Here is a 12,313-nt window from a genome sequence, read left to right as displayed (position 1 = left end):
TGGACTAAGGCCCGGATGAGGATGCACTTTTGTATCTCGTTGCCTGATTCGCCTTGAAGCCTTAACACCGCCCAAGCGTCCCGTGGTTTACCAGCAAGCCCTCCCGTCAACAAGACATTTTAACTTTCGTTTTCGATTGCGGGTCGGGGTCGTCGTCGCTCTCATTTCTTGACAAATATATAATAACTTTTGTCCTCCAGAGCACAGAGACCAACTGACGGCGAAACCATGAAGACATTTGACTGCGCTGTTTTCGTCGGTCTGCTGTGCCTCTCGGCCCTTTCAATGGCCAAAAAATGTAAGTAGTCGACTGTACTTTTGTATGTGCCGATATATTTACAAATGGCGCTGTGTTATAACATGGAACGTCACGAAATGGTTGTTCAGACCAGGGGCCTAGTAACAATTTACCGTTCATTTCACCGCCTACTTCCACACCAAGTATGTAGAAATAGCCCAAGGAATGGTTCCCCTTAAAGTAAAGTCATTACTTTAAGAAAGGCGGTGTTCTGAATCGTAAAGTTAATGTTAAAGATGGCGCTGTGGCGTAAATGTAAAAACAACAGCGTTACGTTGTTGACGTTCTGAGACCTCTGCCCAAACAGAAAGCCTTGCTACACCAGGTTGTTTCATACATTTTTATTAACTTATTATAATCGGTGTGGTTGATAATACAACGCCACTGCATTGTAGTTTAATAGAAAATAGGGCAGAGACTAGAATTTAAAGAATGGAGTATGTAAGTGAGTGAAATCTCAACAACTTGTAATGTGTAAGAGCTGTCCTGTTTCTCGGTAGCTCCACCCAAGGTCCAGGTGTACAGCCGAGTGCCGGGAAAGGTTGGTGAAGCCAACACCTTAATGTGCCATGCCAGCAACTTCCACCCGCCGGAAATCACCATTGAGCTGCTCAGGAACGGAAAGGAGATCCCGGGGGCGACGCAGACGGATCTGGCCTTCGAGGAGAACTGGCACTACCACCTGACCAAACATGTGCACTTCACCCCAGGCAAAGGAGAGGAGTTCTCCTGCAGAGTGACTCACGGGGGAAGCCCCAAGATGTACATGTGGGGTACGTGTCTGTCTCTCACTAGCTAGGTTGTCCATCCAAGTGCAGCCGAAATTGCGTGATTGGTTCGTCCATTACACCATGCAGAAGAAGAGGGCGCAACAAGATGACATAATTAAATGTGCGCCAGTCCAACCTAAAATACCGAAAATGTGGCATTTATATGTATTGATTTGAGGAATGTTACAGTCCAGTTCCAGTCAGTGCAGGTTGCTACAGCCCAATATCACAAATCACAATTTTCCCAAGGGGGCTATTAACTTGAGTTACAAAAAATACTTTTTTTTTTTTTTCACAAACTATCTCTAGTAACAAAAGCTATTAGTTCAAAATATATATGTTAAGTGGAACAAAACCCACACGAAAGAGCCCTACAATTTCAAAAGGTTAGTTACACCCTGATGAGATGTCACAAGAACCGCATTTGTGTCCCAGACTATTATTTCAGTTCGCTGCTCATTTATAGCATCTGAACTGTCAAAATGCGAGGTGATAGAAAGAGAACCGGCTCTCAGCATGTTTTTACTTCTCTCTACAGAAGAAGATTTGTAAGTTCTGTGCACCCGCCTTGCCACAGGTATGTACCATATATTTTTTTTTATTTGTTATTTTTTATTTCAGTAATCAAGTGTGACTGTTTTTAATCCTTTGTTTGTTAACCACAGGTCTGTGTCGTCTCACGAAGATGAGAAGATTGGAATGATCAATTATTGCACTTCGACTGTTTTTTGTGTCAGAAATTCCAAATGGCTTCATTAAGTGATTGTTGACCACAAGAGGGCAGCAAAACTCCAACACTCACAGCAACTTCTAGATGACGGGGCCTTGTTAGGAAAACCAGACGTGCTTAAAAAAAGGGGGCCCCAATTGATTCTGCTCTCCCAGCTCAAACGCCAACTTTTTTACGCTCCCCGTTTTGCCTCTGTATCCCGTGACCCCTGACAGATGTGTTTCGCTGGCACTGTCCCCGAACTACCATACGCAATCTCAGAGATTTACCAATGTGAGGTGTGAGGTGATGTGGAGGTAAAAAAAAAAAAAATGATGTATCACTTAAAGAGAACGTGTTCCAACATGTTAGTCTGTTAGCGGGCAACCAGCCAGGAACAGATCCCATCAATAAATTAAGTACATCGCCAGTTAAATTATTCAATCATTTAAATACAAAAGGACATATATATGTGAGTATCCATTTATTTGTCAGTCATAAGCTTTTTTTTTTTTTGCTCGAATGTCGACATTTTGGCATCACTGTTTCATCTTGGACACGAAGGGGCTCCCACCAACAACGCTTGTTTCAACGTCGCAGAACTTTAAGAATCGGTGAAGGCTACAACATTTTTTAATTTGAACTTTCGTTGATTCGCGTGAGTGAACTAAATTGCTCTGTTGCACACTTGTTTTCTGGTGATTTATTATGACTCCGAAACCTGTTGTTTTCTGAGCGTGTCTCAGTTTGACTCTGGAAATGTATTTTTATACAATTATGGTTGGATAATAAAAGTGTTTATGACAATTTGGAAATGAATGTGACTGTGTTCGTTCCACCCCGTGAATCCCCAAATCCTCCCTGTTCGCAGCCGAGTTTCTGACCTTCCACGCGCGTTCGAAGGACTTCGGAGTTTCAACGGTAGGTTTCAATGAAGAGCTGCAAGAATCGATCGATCATTCAATCGAAAAAAGGTCATTAATCGATCGATCGCTTTGGCCATTAGTAGAGCAAAAATGTCAAATGCTTTCTGAAATGTGAGGATCTGCTGCTTTCCTTCCGTGTCTGACAGGAAATGAAGAGTCTGTGGGGGTTTTGGTTGGACAAAAGAAGCAATTTGAAGGCGTCACTTTGGGCAAATAATCTGCAAATTAATGGATAATGACTGGGCTGCATTACACAAAAGCTATTGGGGGGGGGGGGGGGTACATTCTTGTTTTGTTTTTTTATTACAACATATATGTGACATAAATGAACACAGCTCTCAAAATAAGATTTATTTGACAATAAGATGATTCGACGGCCTCCGGCGGAGTTAGGAGCGGCGGCCGGGAGGTCGAGCCAACCGTCTCTTCGCCTGCCGACACCGGGCGAAGCCGAGCAGCATGAGGCGCCGCTGGCTCCGGGGACCGAGACCGCCCGACATCCAACTTTCAGCTAAACTTTCTGTGTTTTTTTTTACGTAACTGTGACTCGGAGGTGTTCGCGTAAAAGGGGTCATCCTCGATGTCGTCATGTCGTCTTGTTTATTGACTGCATCAGTGCGCGGGAGGGGAGGGGAGGGGAGGAGAGGGGAGAGGAGTTTCCGTATTTGAGCAACACCTCTTCCACCGTGCGGTGCCGCGTTCCGGACCAGCGTCCGCCCGTGAGAGATGGACCCCTCCGCGTTCCTCTACGACGTCCCCCCGGCTGTCGTCGAAAGTTTCTGCAAGATCATGGACGGCGGCGGCGACAGGTTCGGCTGGCGCGGGCTAGGTGAGGGACCGCTGTTCCGATCTCGGTCGCCGATAGCGGGCTTGGGAGCGATGGCCACATCCGCGGACTAACTTTTAGCCGAGAGTTCACAGCCGGAAGGGAGGTTGATTCGATCTAACTTCATCTCTCCCCCACAGCCTGACTTATATAAGTTCATATTGGTCATTAGGAGCTATTGTTGAACAATATCCTGACAAAACAGCCGGGTTTAAATCTTTTCAAAACAACAAGGCAGTGCAATAAGAGGTTTTAAAGTCTGCGAATGGGACCTGATAGATGAGGAGCTTGGATTTAGTTATTATAAACTACCATTACATGTTGCATATTGTTATAAAATTACTATTTCATTGGTGGATAGTTAATCTACACCCTGTGTTACTGTTATATGCGGGTAAAGGAAGAGGACAAGTGAACCTTATTATGTACACACTGCTCATGCCCCCCGCCGTCCCCTCTCGGCCCCCAGCCGTCCGAGTGGTCCCCAGCCTGTTGGAAGTTCGCATGCTGGAGCGCACAGAGGCGGCGGGCCGGAGTCCTACTCGGGAGCTGCTGTGGACCTGGGCCCAGCAGAATCCGAGAGTGCGGGACCTGCGCGAGGTTCTGCAGGACATGGGCCACCACAGGGCCCTGGGGCTCTTCCAGGGTCAAGGTCAGCCGCCAGTCCCGATCAAGTGCAGTGCTTACATTTACTTGTTTATCTGCATAGCACATCTAGGCTTTTGTGCAGATTTGACTTATATTGTTCTTGATGTTGTAGAAAAAAGGAAAGTGCTCTGGGCAAATAGAGTAAAAAAAAACAAAAAAACCCCCAGTATCTTTAAAGTGGAAAGGGGGTCAGTAGTGTCAGTGCCAGTCATCGCGAGGAAACAGAACTTTTCAGAAAATCTGGCCGTCTTTTCTATTGCAGAGTCACCTTCGCCCCCCGGCCATCAACATGCCGAGTCCGCGGGGCAGATGCCGGCAGCTGAAGTCCAGGCATTATCTCCCAGTGAGTAAAGTGAACATTTTACGGTTTACCTGATATGATTCTGTGAATCAGTCCAAATTACATTTCCCCCTTTCCACTGTGATTCAGGCTGGTATTGAATTGTAACTTGCCATGTGTGATTTTAAGCAGTTGAGCATGAATGAAGCAGTGCAAGGAAGGGAGGAGGGAGGGGGCGGGGGGGAGGCCCGGTGTTCAGTCTGGTTTGTCTCTGTATTCCAGTGTACCAGCCACCCACAGTCACTTTCCGAGACGTCCTAGAAGGAACCCGAGATTTCCATCCGGACATGAGAATTGCGGCGGGCCACTTTTCGGATGTCTACAGAGCACAGATTGGAAATGAGACGTATGCAGTGAAGCTTTTTAAGCAGGTGATTGTTGATCCGAACACTCTAAAAGCAACTGACTTACATTTTGGGAAATAATGCTTGTTTGCTCCTTATTTATCTTCTCCTGGCCCTTTATGCGGCCCCTCAGTCCTTTTCCCTTCCTGTTCCTCCGTCCTCTCCCCTCCTTATCACCACTCCTTGTATCCTCTCCTCTCTTCCTTTCCTCTTGTCTCCTTCCCTCTCCTCTCCTCCGTGTCTCCTCTCCTTGTCTCTCCTCTCCTCTCCTCCTCTCCTCCTCGTCTCCTCTCTTGTCTCCTCTCCTCCTCGTCTCCTCTCTCCTCTCCTCCTCTCTCCTCCTCGTCTCCTCTCTCCTCTCTCCTCTCTTCCTCTCGTCTCCTCTCTCGTCTCCTCTCCTCCTCTCTCCTCCTCGTCTCCTCTCTCCTCTCCTCTCTTCCTCTCGTCTCCTCTCTCCTCTCCTCTCCTCCTCTCTCGTCTCCTCTCCTCCTCGTCTCCTCTCTCCTCTCCTCTCTTCCTCTCGTCTCCTCTCTCCTCTCCTCTCCTCCTCTCTCGTCTCCTCTCCTCCTCGTCTCCTCTCTCCTCTCCTCTCCTCCTCTCTCCTCCTCTCTCCTCTCCTCTCCTCTCTCCTCTCCTCCTCTCTCCTCTCCTCTCCTCTCCTGCTCGTCTCCTCTCTCCTCTCCTCCTCTCTCCTCTCTTCCTCTCGTCTCCTCTCCTCCCCTCTCCTCCTCGTCTCCTCTCTCCTCTCTTCCTCTCGTCTCCTCTCTCGTCTCCTCTCCTTCTCGTCTCCTCTCTCCTCTCCTCTCCTCCTCTCTCCTCCTCGTCTCCTCTCTCGTCTCCTCTCCTCCTCTCTCGTCTCCTCTCCTCCTCGTCTCCTCTCTCCTCTCCTCTCCTCCTCTCTCCTCCTCGTCTCCTCTCTCCTCTCCTCTCCTCCTCTCTCCTCCTCGTCTCCTCTCTCGTCTCCTCTCTCGTCTCCTCTCCTCCTCGTCTCCTCTCTCCTCCTCTCTCCTCTCCTCTCCTCTCCTCTCCTCCTCGTCTCCTCTCTCCTCTCCTCTCCTCCTCGTCTCCTCTCCTCCTCTCTCCTCCTCGTCTCCTCTCCTCTCTCCTCTCCTCTCCTCCTCTCTCCTCTCCTCCTCTCTCCTCTCTTCCTCTCGTCTCCTCTCTCGTCTCCTCTCCTCCTCTCTCCTCTCTTCCTCTCGTCTCCTCTCTCGTCTCTTCTCTCCTCTCCTCCTCTCTCCTCTCTTCCTCTCGTCTCCTCTCTCGTCTCTTCTCTCCTCTCCTCTCGTCTCCTCTCTCGTCTCTTCTCTCCTCTCCTCTCCTCCTCTCTCCTCTCTTCCTCTCGTCTCCTCTCTCGTCTCTTCTCTCCTCTCCTCCTCTCTCCTCTCCTCCTCTCTCCTCTCTTCCTCTCGTCTCCTCTCTCGTCTCCTCTCCTCCTCTCTCCTCTCTTCCTCTCGTCTCCTCTCTCGTCTCTTCTCTCCTCTCCTCCTCTCTCCTCTCTTCCTCTCGTCTCCTCTCTCGTCTCTTCTCTCCTCTCCTCTCCTCCTCTCTCGTCTCGTCTCCTCCTCGTCTCCTCTCCTCCTCTCTCCTCCTCGTCTCCTCTCCTCTCTCCTCTCCTCTCCTCCTCTCTCCTCTCCTCCTCTCTCCTCTCTTCCTCTCGTCTCCTCTCTCGTCTCCTCTCCTCCTCTCTCCTCTCTTCCTCTCGTCTCCTCTCTCGTCTCTTCTCTCCTCTCCTCCTCTCTCCTCTCTTCCTCTCGTCTCCTCTCTCGTCTCTTCTCTCCTCTCCTCTCGTCTCCTCTCTCGTCTCTTCTCTCCTCTCCTCTCCTCCTCTCTCCTCTCTTCCTCTCGTCTCCTCTCTCGTCTCTTCTCTCCTCTCCTCCTCTCTCCTCTCCTCCTCTCTCCTCTCTTCCTCTCGTCTCCTCTCTCGTCTCCTCTCCTCCTCTCTCCTCTCTTCCTCTCGTCTCCTCTCTCGTCTCTTCTCTCCTCTCCTCCTCTCTCCTCTCTTCCTCTCGTCTCCTCTCTCGTCTCTTCTCTCCTCTCCTCTCCTCCTCTCTCGTCTCGTCTCCTCCTCGTCTCCTCTCTCCTCTCCTCTCCTCCTCTCTCGTCTCCTCTCCTCCTCGTCTCCTCTCTCCTCCTCTCTCCTCTCCTCCTCGTCTCCTCTCCTCTCTCCTCTCCTCTCCTCCTCGTCTCCTCTCCTCCTCTCTCCTCTCTTCCTCTCGTCTCCTCTCTCGTCTCCTCTCCTCCTCTCTCCTCTCGTCTCCTCTCTCGTCTCTTCTCTCCTCTCCTCTCCTCCCCTCTCGTCTCCTCTCCTCCTCGTCTCCTCTCTCCTCTCTTCCTCTCGTCTCCTCTCTCGTCTCTTCTCTCCTCTCCTCTCCTCCTCTCTCGTCTCCTCTCCTCCTCGTCTCCTCTCTCCTCTCCTCTCCTCCTCGTCTCCTCTCTCCTCTCCTCTCCTCCTCTCTCGTCTCCTCTCCTCCTCGTCTCCTCTCTCCTCTCCTCTCCTCTCCTCCTCTCTCCTCCTCGTCTCCTCTCTCGTCTCCTCTCCTCCTCGTCTCCTCTCTCCTCCTCTCTTCTCCTCTCCTCCTCGTCTCCTCTCCTCTCTCCTCCTCGTCTCGTCTCCTCTCCTCTCTCCTCTCCTCTCCTCGTCTCCTCTCTCCTCCTCGTCTCGTCTCCTCTCCTCCTCTCTCCTCCTCGTCTCCTCTCGTCTCCTCTCCTCCTCCTCTCCTCTCTCCTCTCCTCCTCTCTCCTCCTCGTCTCGTCTCGTCTCCTCTCTCCTCTCCTCTCCTCGTCTCCTCTCTCCTCCTCGTCTCCTCTCCTCTCTCCTCCTCTCTCCTCCTCGTCTCGTCTCCTCTCCTCTCTCCTCTCCTCTCCTCGTCTCCTCTCTCCTCCTCGTCTCCTCTCCTCTCCTCCTCTCTCCTCCTCGTCTCCTCTCGTCTCCTCTCCTCCTCGTCTCCTCTCTCCTCTCCTCCTCTCTCCTCCTCGTCTCGTCTCCTCTCCTCTCTCCTCTCCTCATCTCCTCTCTCCTCCTCGTCTCCTCTCCTCTCTCCTCCTCTCTCCTCCTCGTCTCGTCTCCTCTCCTCTCTCCTCTCCTCTCCTCGTCTCCTCTCTCCTCCTCGTCTCCTCTCCTCTCCTCCTCTCTCCTCCTCGTCTCCTCCTCGTCTCCTCTCCTCTCCTCCTCTCTCCTCCTCGTCTCCTCTCGTCTCCTCTCCTCTCCTCTCTCCTCTCCTCCTCTCTCCTCTCTTCTCCTGGCCTGTGTGACTGAGCGTTTCGATACCTTCCCAGTATTTATACAGCACCCAGACCTGCTTTATAATCAAACAAGGACATGGAGATCTCACTCTCTACAATATGGGACCTTTAATGCAAGAGTTAAAAAGCCCATTGACACTTTCACAAAATAATCTTAACATGAGGTCCACTTTATTATTGCCTTTGTGTACCTACAGAAGCAGTTTATATTGTGTATACTCTTCTACATTTACTGTTGGGGTGATGATTGCCACAAAGAGCACCCAACTGAAATATATTCCTTATCCCTCATTCTCCAGATAAACAAGGCATCTTGGAAGAAGGTGTGGGATATCTTCAGAAAAGAAATGGAAGTTCATCATTTGTACGTTGTCGACCCTCCTCTCTCTCTCTCTCTCTCTCTCTCTCTCAAAGATGCCTTTCTCTGTTGAGTGCGTTCAATGTGCAGTGCGGCGATGTGTTACAGGTACCAGCATCCAAACATCTTGGAGCTGCTGTGCTGTTTCTCCGATGAAGGCCGCTACTGTTTGGTCCATCCTTACCTCCCCAACGGATCGCTCTTCCGCAGACTGCACCGTCAGGTAGACCTTGAATTTTAGCGACGGCTGCTGGCTCACTGCGGTTGTCGGTCCTGCTGCCTGTCCGTTAGGAAGTGGAAGTGCCCCTTGTTTACCGAGCCAGAGCCAAACAGTTGCTAGGTAACACACGCAGTCAGTATCCGAAAGCAGGAAGTGAACTTGTGGTAGTGTGGTACGGTGGTTTTGCGAGTTTGTGCTGTTACGTAATTAAATTGCTGATATTTAGAGTCACGTAAGCAAATCCTTCGTCCTTTATTTGACCACACGTTTTGCCTGCGTTACCATGAGTTAGAATTTAAAATGTACAATCTGCAGTGCGATGAAGGCATTTCATGTCACGTGAACACAATTATTATTAGCAGTGTAGATGGCTTAAGCAGGTCTTTTCTGAAAGTATTCCCTGTAATGGCACTCTTTGTGTAAACACACCCACATTTTAACTAACTGAACGCAAGGCACAGGCGGCGCTGGTAAACCTGAATGCCTTTTATTGCCAAGGACAAGAAAAGGAAAAAGAAACATATTTCACCGTATTAAAGTGACTTAAGCTGAAGTCTAACTGCACGGACGCCAGCGTTCTCAAATATCTGCGTAGTGAGAGTTTATTTGCAGCTTCTGACGCACTGATTTTTAGATTAATAATTAACTATATAATTCTACGGGAGAGGCAACAAATGGTAATATGGACTTGTTGTCCTACATTTTATGGGTGCTAAATATCTTGGGGCATTCCGTCAGACACTTTCTGACCTCGATCCTTTCCATTTGAACGATTTTTTTAAATATATATATATATATATACTTTTTCATATTTTGGCTTTGTGTATATATTGCATTTGCACCGGTTTATATTCTTATGTATGACACTTACAGTTCACCTGCTTACGCTTCCGGCACTGCGCACATACGTTTCTTTTGTTTATATTATACACTACTTTGTGCTGCACAACAGTTTCCCTAGGGATAAATCAAGTGTTATCTTATCTTATATGTCCTGTATATCTTAAAATCACTGGCAGCTGCAATCACAGTCTCTGTTTCGTCCTCAAATATTGCTTCCCGTTTCCCCGCTTGTTTGCCATCACGACTGGGAAGAAAAAAAACAAAAAGGGAAATGAAATGACAAAACAAGGAAGCCCAAGTCGGCACAAATGTGTGCGTCGGTAATCTTCTCCAGGCCTCCTTTAAGTTAGTTTGGCTGATTGAAATCGTGTTTTTGTGTCATATCTCAAATGGCAGAATGGGGAGCCCCCTCTGTCCTGGAAGGAGCGTCTCACCATCATCAAGGGGACCGCAAAGGCCTTGCATCACCTGCACACAGCCCAACCCTGCCCAGTGATCTGTGGCAACATCTCCAGGTACCGAGCCACCTAACACACACTCAATCACTCGCGGGGGGGGTTTCCTGCATATAGACTCTCCAAAGACGTTTTTGCGTCTGTCTGCTGCGTCTGCGGAAGTTCAGAAGTTGACGCGGTGTCTGTATGGCTCCTCTGCACAGTGCCAACATACTCTTGGACGACGCCCTGCAGCCCAAGCTGTCTGACTTCGGGTTGGCTCGTCTCCGTCCTCACTCAGCCAGTCAGCACTGCACCATCACTCTGGACGCGAGTTCCCACAGCAACCTGGGATACCTCCCTGAGGAGTACATCCGAGATGGCAAGCTGTCCTTCAGCCTGGATGTTTACAGCTTCGGAATGGTGATTGTGACACGAGCGTACAAGCGCAGGCAAACTTTCTTCATCCAGTGTGTAAATTGGGTTTTGGGTCGGCAGACTGCGAATATGTCGCAGCAGCGGACATTAGAAAAATAAAAGATATGACGTAGCATACGTCAAAACCGAACAGAAGTCCAGTTTAGGGGCATTGATTGGTGATTGTTGCACTTTAAAGGTCCCGTATTGTAGAAAGTGAGATCTCCGTGTTTAAACGAGCCGTCGGGACTTCCTGTAAGGTTGTGATGTCACAGCTGCACAGTCACCGCCCTCTTTCATAACATGGAGTTTTGAAATACGTGCTGTATATTTCGTATGATGTAAATGTCGCTGTAACAAAAACGAGATGAAACATTGTTCATACTTTCTTTCCCCTTGCCGTTAATTCCAGTTTGCTTGCTCTCAGGTCATAATGGAAACATTAACTGGACGGAAGGTCGTAAAGGACACACCTAAACAAACACAGCTGGTGAGTCCCAACGCTGAAGTTTTCTGTATGTGTTATGCTGCATTCCGTTAAGTGTAGGTACCCTACAGAATGCACATCATCGTGTCGGCACCTTGCGAATGTGCCGTGCTTTACCAACCACATGTGTCCCTCTCAGAGAGATTTGCTCGTCGCTGAGGTGGAGGACAGCGGTGGGGTGGACTCCTGTCTGCAGTTCTTGGACGCGGGGGCCGGCCGGTGGCCGACTGCCGTGGCCCTCAGCCTCCTGGGTCTGTCCTTGGACTGCACGGCTTGCCGCCACCGCAGCAGGCCGAGCATGGAGAGTGTGAGCGCTGAGCGTTAATTCTTGACCTTTAGGAACAGTGTGCATAACAAAATATCCCGAAGCTCAAAAAGGTCCCCGTCCTAGCTTTTGGCGCTTTCCACTGTGGATGAGATAAATGCGGTGAATTTTTAACTGTCCTCAGGCACTTCTGGCGTTGAGCAAGCTGCTTCCCCCGCCTAGCTGCCCTCCTGCCGACCAACCCCGTAGCCTGGATGATGGAGCCCTGGTTAATCCCCAGCAGGGCCCCTCAGCCTCCATACCCGTGGAGCACGACGAGCAGCAGAGCCCCCCTTGCTCTCCAGCGCGGGCAGGGCCCCGCGAATGCAGCCAGTCAGAGGTGACGTACCTGAGCGACGTGGGCGCTCATGGCGAGGCAGCGGCAGACCTGTACAGCAGCTGGCCCGTGCAGTGCGGCTGCGCGGCGGAGAGGGGCGGTCTGGCCTGTGAGGACTGCAGGGCCAACGGCTTCACCCCCAACCACTCGGGCAGTCCTCAGGGTAAGTGTTCGTCTTCGATTCCCGCATCACAAAAGCAGAGTTTAGAATACACGTAAGACTCAAACTTGCATATAGTCACATTTGATCGCCTGAAATGTACCCAAGGCGGGTGTGTCAACTCTTCCCGGTGCTTATGGGGGGGGGGGGGGGGGGGTGACAATGACAATGATCTATAATGACCCTGCTCACCTGTCCCATCAAGCAAACCTAATAACCAGTAATCAGTTGCTGTGTCTTGTTAGTTTCAGGTGACCTCAGCGTGGTAGAAAATGCAGCCAAGCAGAGACTGAGGAACAAACTGAGCCTTTATGACCGAGGGCTGATTCACACAGAGGAACTGCTCTCTGAGGCCGGGCTGCAGTAGAGAGCAGACTTCAAGCTGATCGTGTGCCTGGATTTTCACTGATATATAATATAATATATATTAAGATTATTACTGTATTTATTATCGTTTCTTTTGTATTGTGGTTGCTTTTTCTTTGGCCATTTTTCATTTCACTGCACATCCTACATGTGCACGAGACCAATAAAGCTCTTGAATCTTGACATAAGAAAAAAGTTGATTTAAAGTTTATATATATATATATATATATATATATATATATGAGTTATCGAATCTGCACTAGTACTGACCTTTTTTCTTAAA

General features: G+C 49.6%; 2 protein-coding genes across 3 annotated transcripts; both read left to right on the top strand.

The window, feature by feature from the left end:
* The first annotated feature begins 109 nt into the window (after nt 1–109).
* LOC139304789 (beta-2-microglobulin-like) lies at nt 110–2,592 on the top strand. Its single transcript, XM_070928659.1, has 4 exons — nt 110–298; nt 799–1,071; nt 1,607–1,645; nt 1,734–2,592. The coding sequence occupies exons 1-3, from the start codon at nt 229–231 to the stop codon at nt 1,618–1,620; spliced, it is 357 nt and encodes a 118-aa protein (XP_070784760.1). The 5' UTR covers nt 110–228; the 3' UTR covers nt 1,621–1,645; nt 1,734–2,592.
* Nucleotides 2,593–3,396: 804 nt separating this feature from the next.
* Nucleotides 3,397–12,208, top strand: irak3 (interleukin-1 receptor-associated kinase 3). 2 transcript variants are annotated; one of them, XM_070928757.1, is made up of 12 exons: nt 3,397–3,532; nt 3,999–4,181; nt 4,440–4,520; nt 4,740–4,888; nt 8,404–8,468; nt 8,571–8,685; nt 9,922–10,040; nt 10,184–10,382; nt 10,804–10,866; nt 11,003–11,170; nt 11,313–11,667; nt 11,910–12,208. In XM_070928757.1, the coding sequence occupies exons 1-12, from the start codon at nt 3,430–3,432 to the stop codon at nt 12,029–12,031; spliced, it is 1,722 nt and encodes a 573-aa protein (XP_070784858.1). In that variant the 5' UTR covers nt 3,397–3,429; the 3' UTR covers nt 12,032–12,208. The 2 variants fall into 2 exon arrangements, with proteins under 2 accessions (XP_070784858.1, XP_070784859.1); XM_070928758.1 differs by lacking the exon at nt 11,003–11,170.
* Nucleotides 12,209–12,313: the final 105 nt, after the last annotated feature.

The sequence above is a fragment of the Enoplosus armatus genome, chromosome 22 (genome assembly GCF_043641665.1).
Source record: "Enoplosus armatus isolate fEnoArm2 chromosome 22, fEnoArm2.hap1, whole genome shotgun sequence".
NCBI lineage: Eukaryota > Metazoa > Chordata > Actinopteri > Centrarchiformes > Enoplosidae > Enoplosus > Enoplosus armatus.
The sequence above is the reverse complement of the archived record's forward strand: the minus strand, read 5'-3'. Positions and strand labels throughout refer to the sequence as shown.

Excerpts from the sequence above, each read along its gene's own strand:
- LOC139304789 (XM_070928659.1), top strand. The coding sequence starts at position 229 with ATGAAGACATTTGACTGCGCTGTTTTCGTCGGTCTGCTGTGCCTCTCG. Across the intron at positions 299-798 it reads CCTTTCAATGGCCAAAAAAT|CTCCACCCAAGGTCCAGGTG; the intron begins GTAAGTAGTCGA and ends GTTTCTCGGTAG.
- irak3 (XM_070928757.1), top strand. The coding sequence starts at position 3,430 with ATGGACCCCTCCGCGTTCCTCTACGACGTCCCCCCGGCTGTCGTCGAA. Across the intron at positions 10,383-10,803 it reads ATGTTTACAGCTTCGGAATG|GTCATAATGGAAACATTAAC; the intron begins GTGATTGTGACA and ends GCTTGCTCTCAG. Across the intron at positions 11,171-11,312 it reads GCAGGCCGAGCATGGAGAGT|GCACTTCTGGCGTTGAGCAA; the intron begins GTGAGCGCTGAG and ends AACTGTCCTCAG.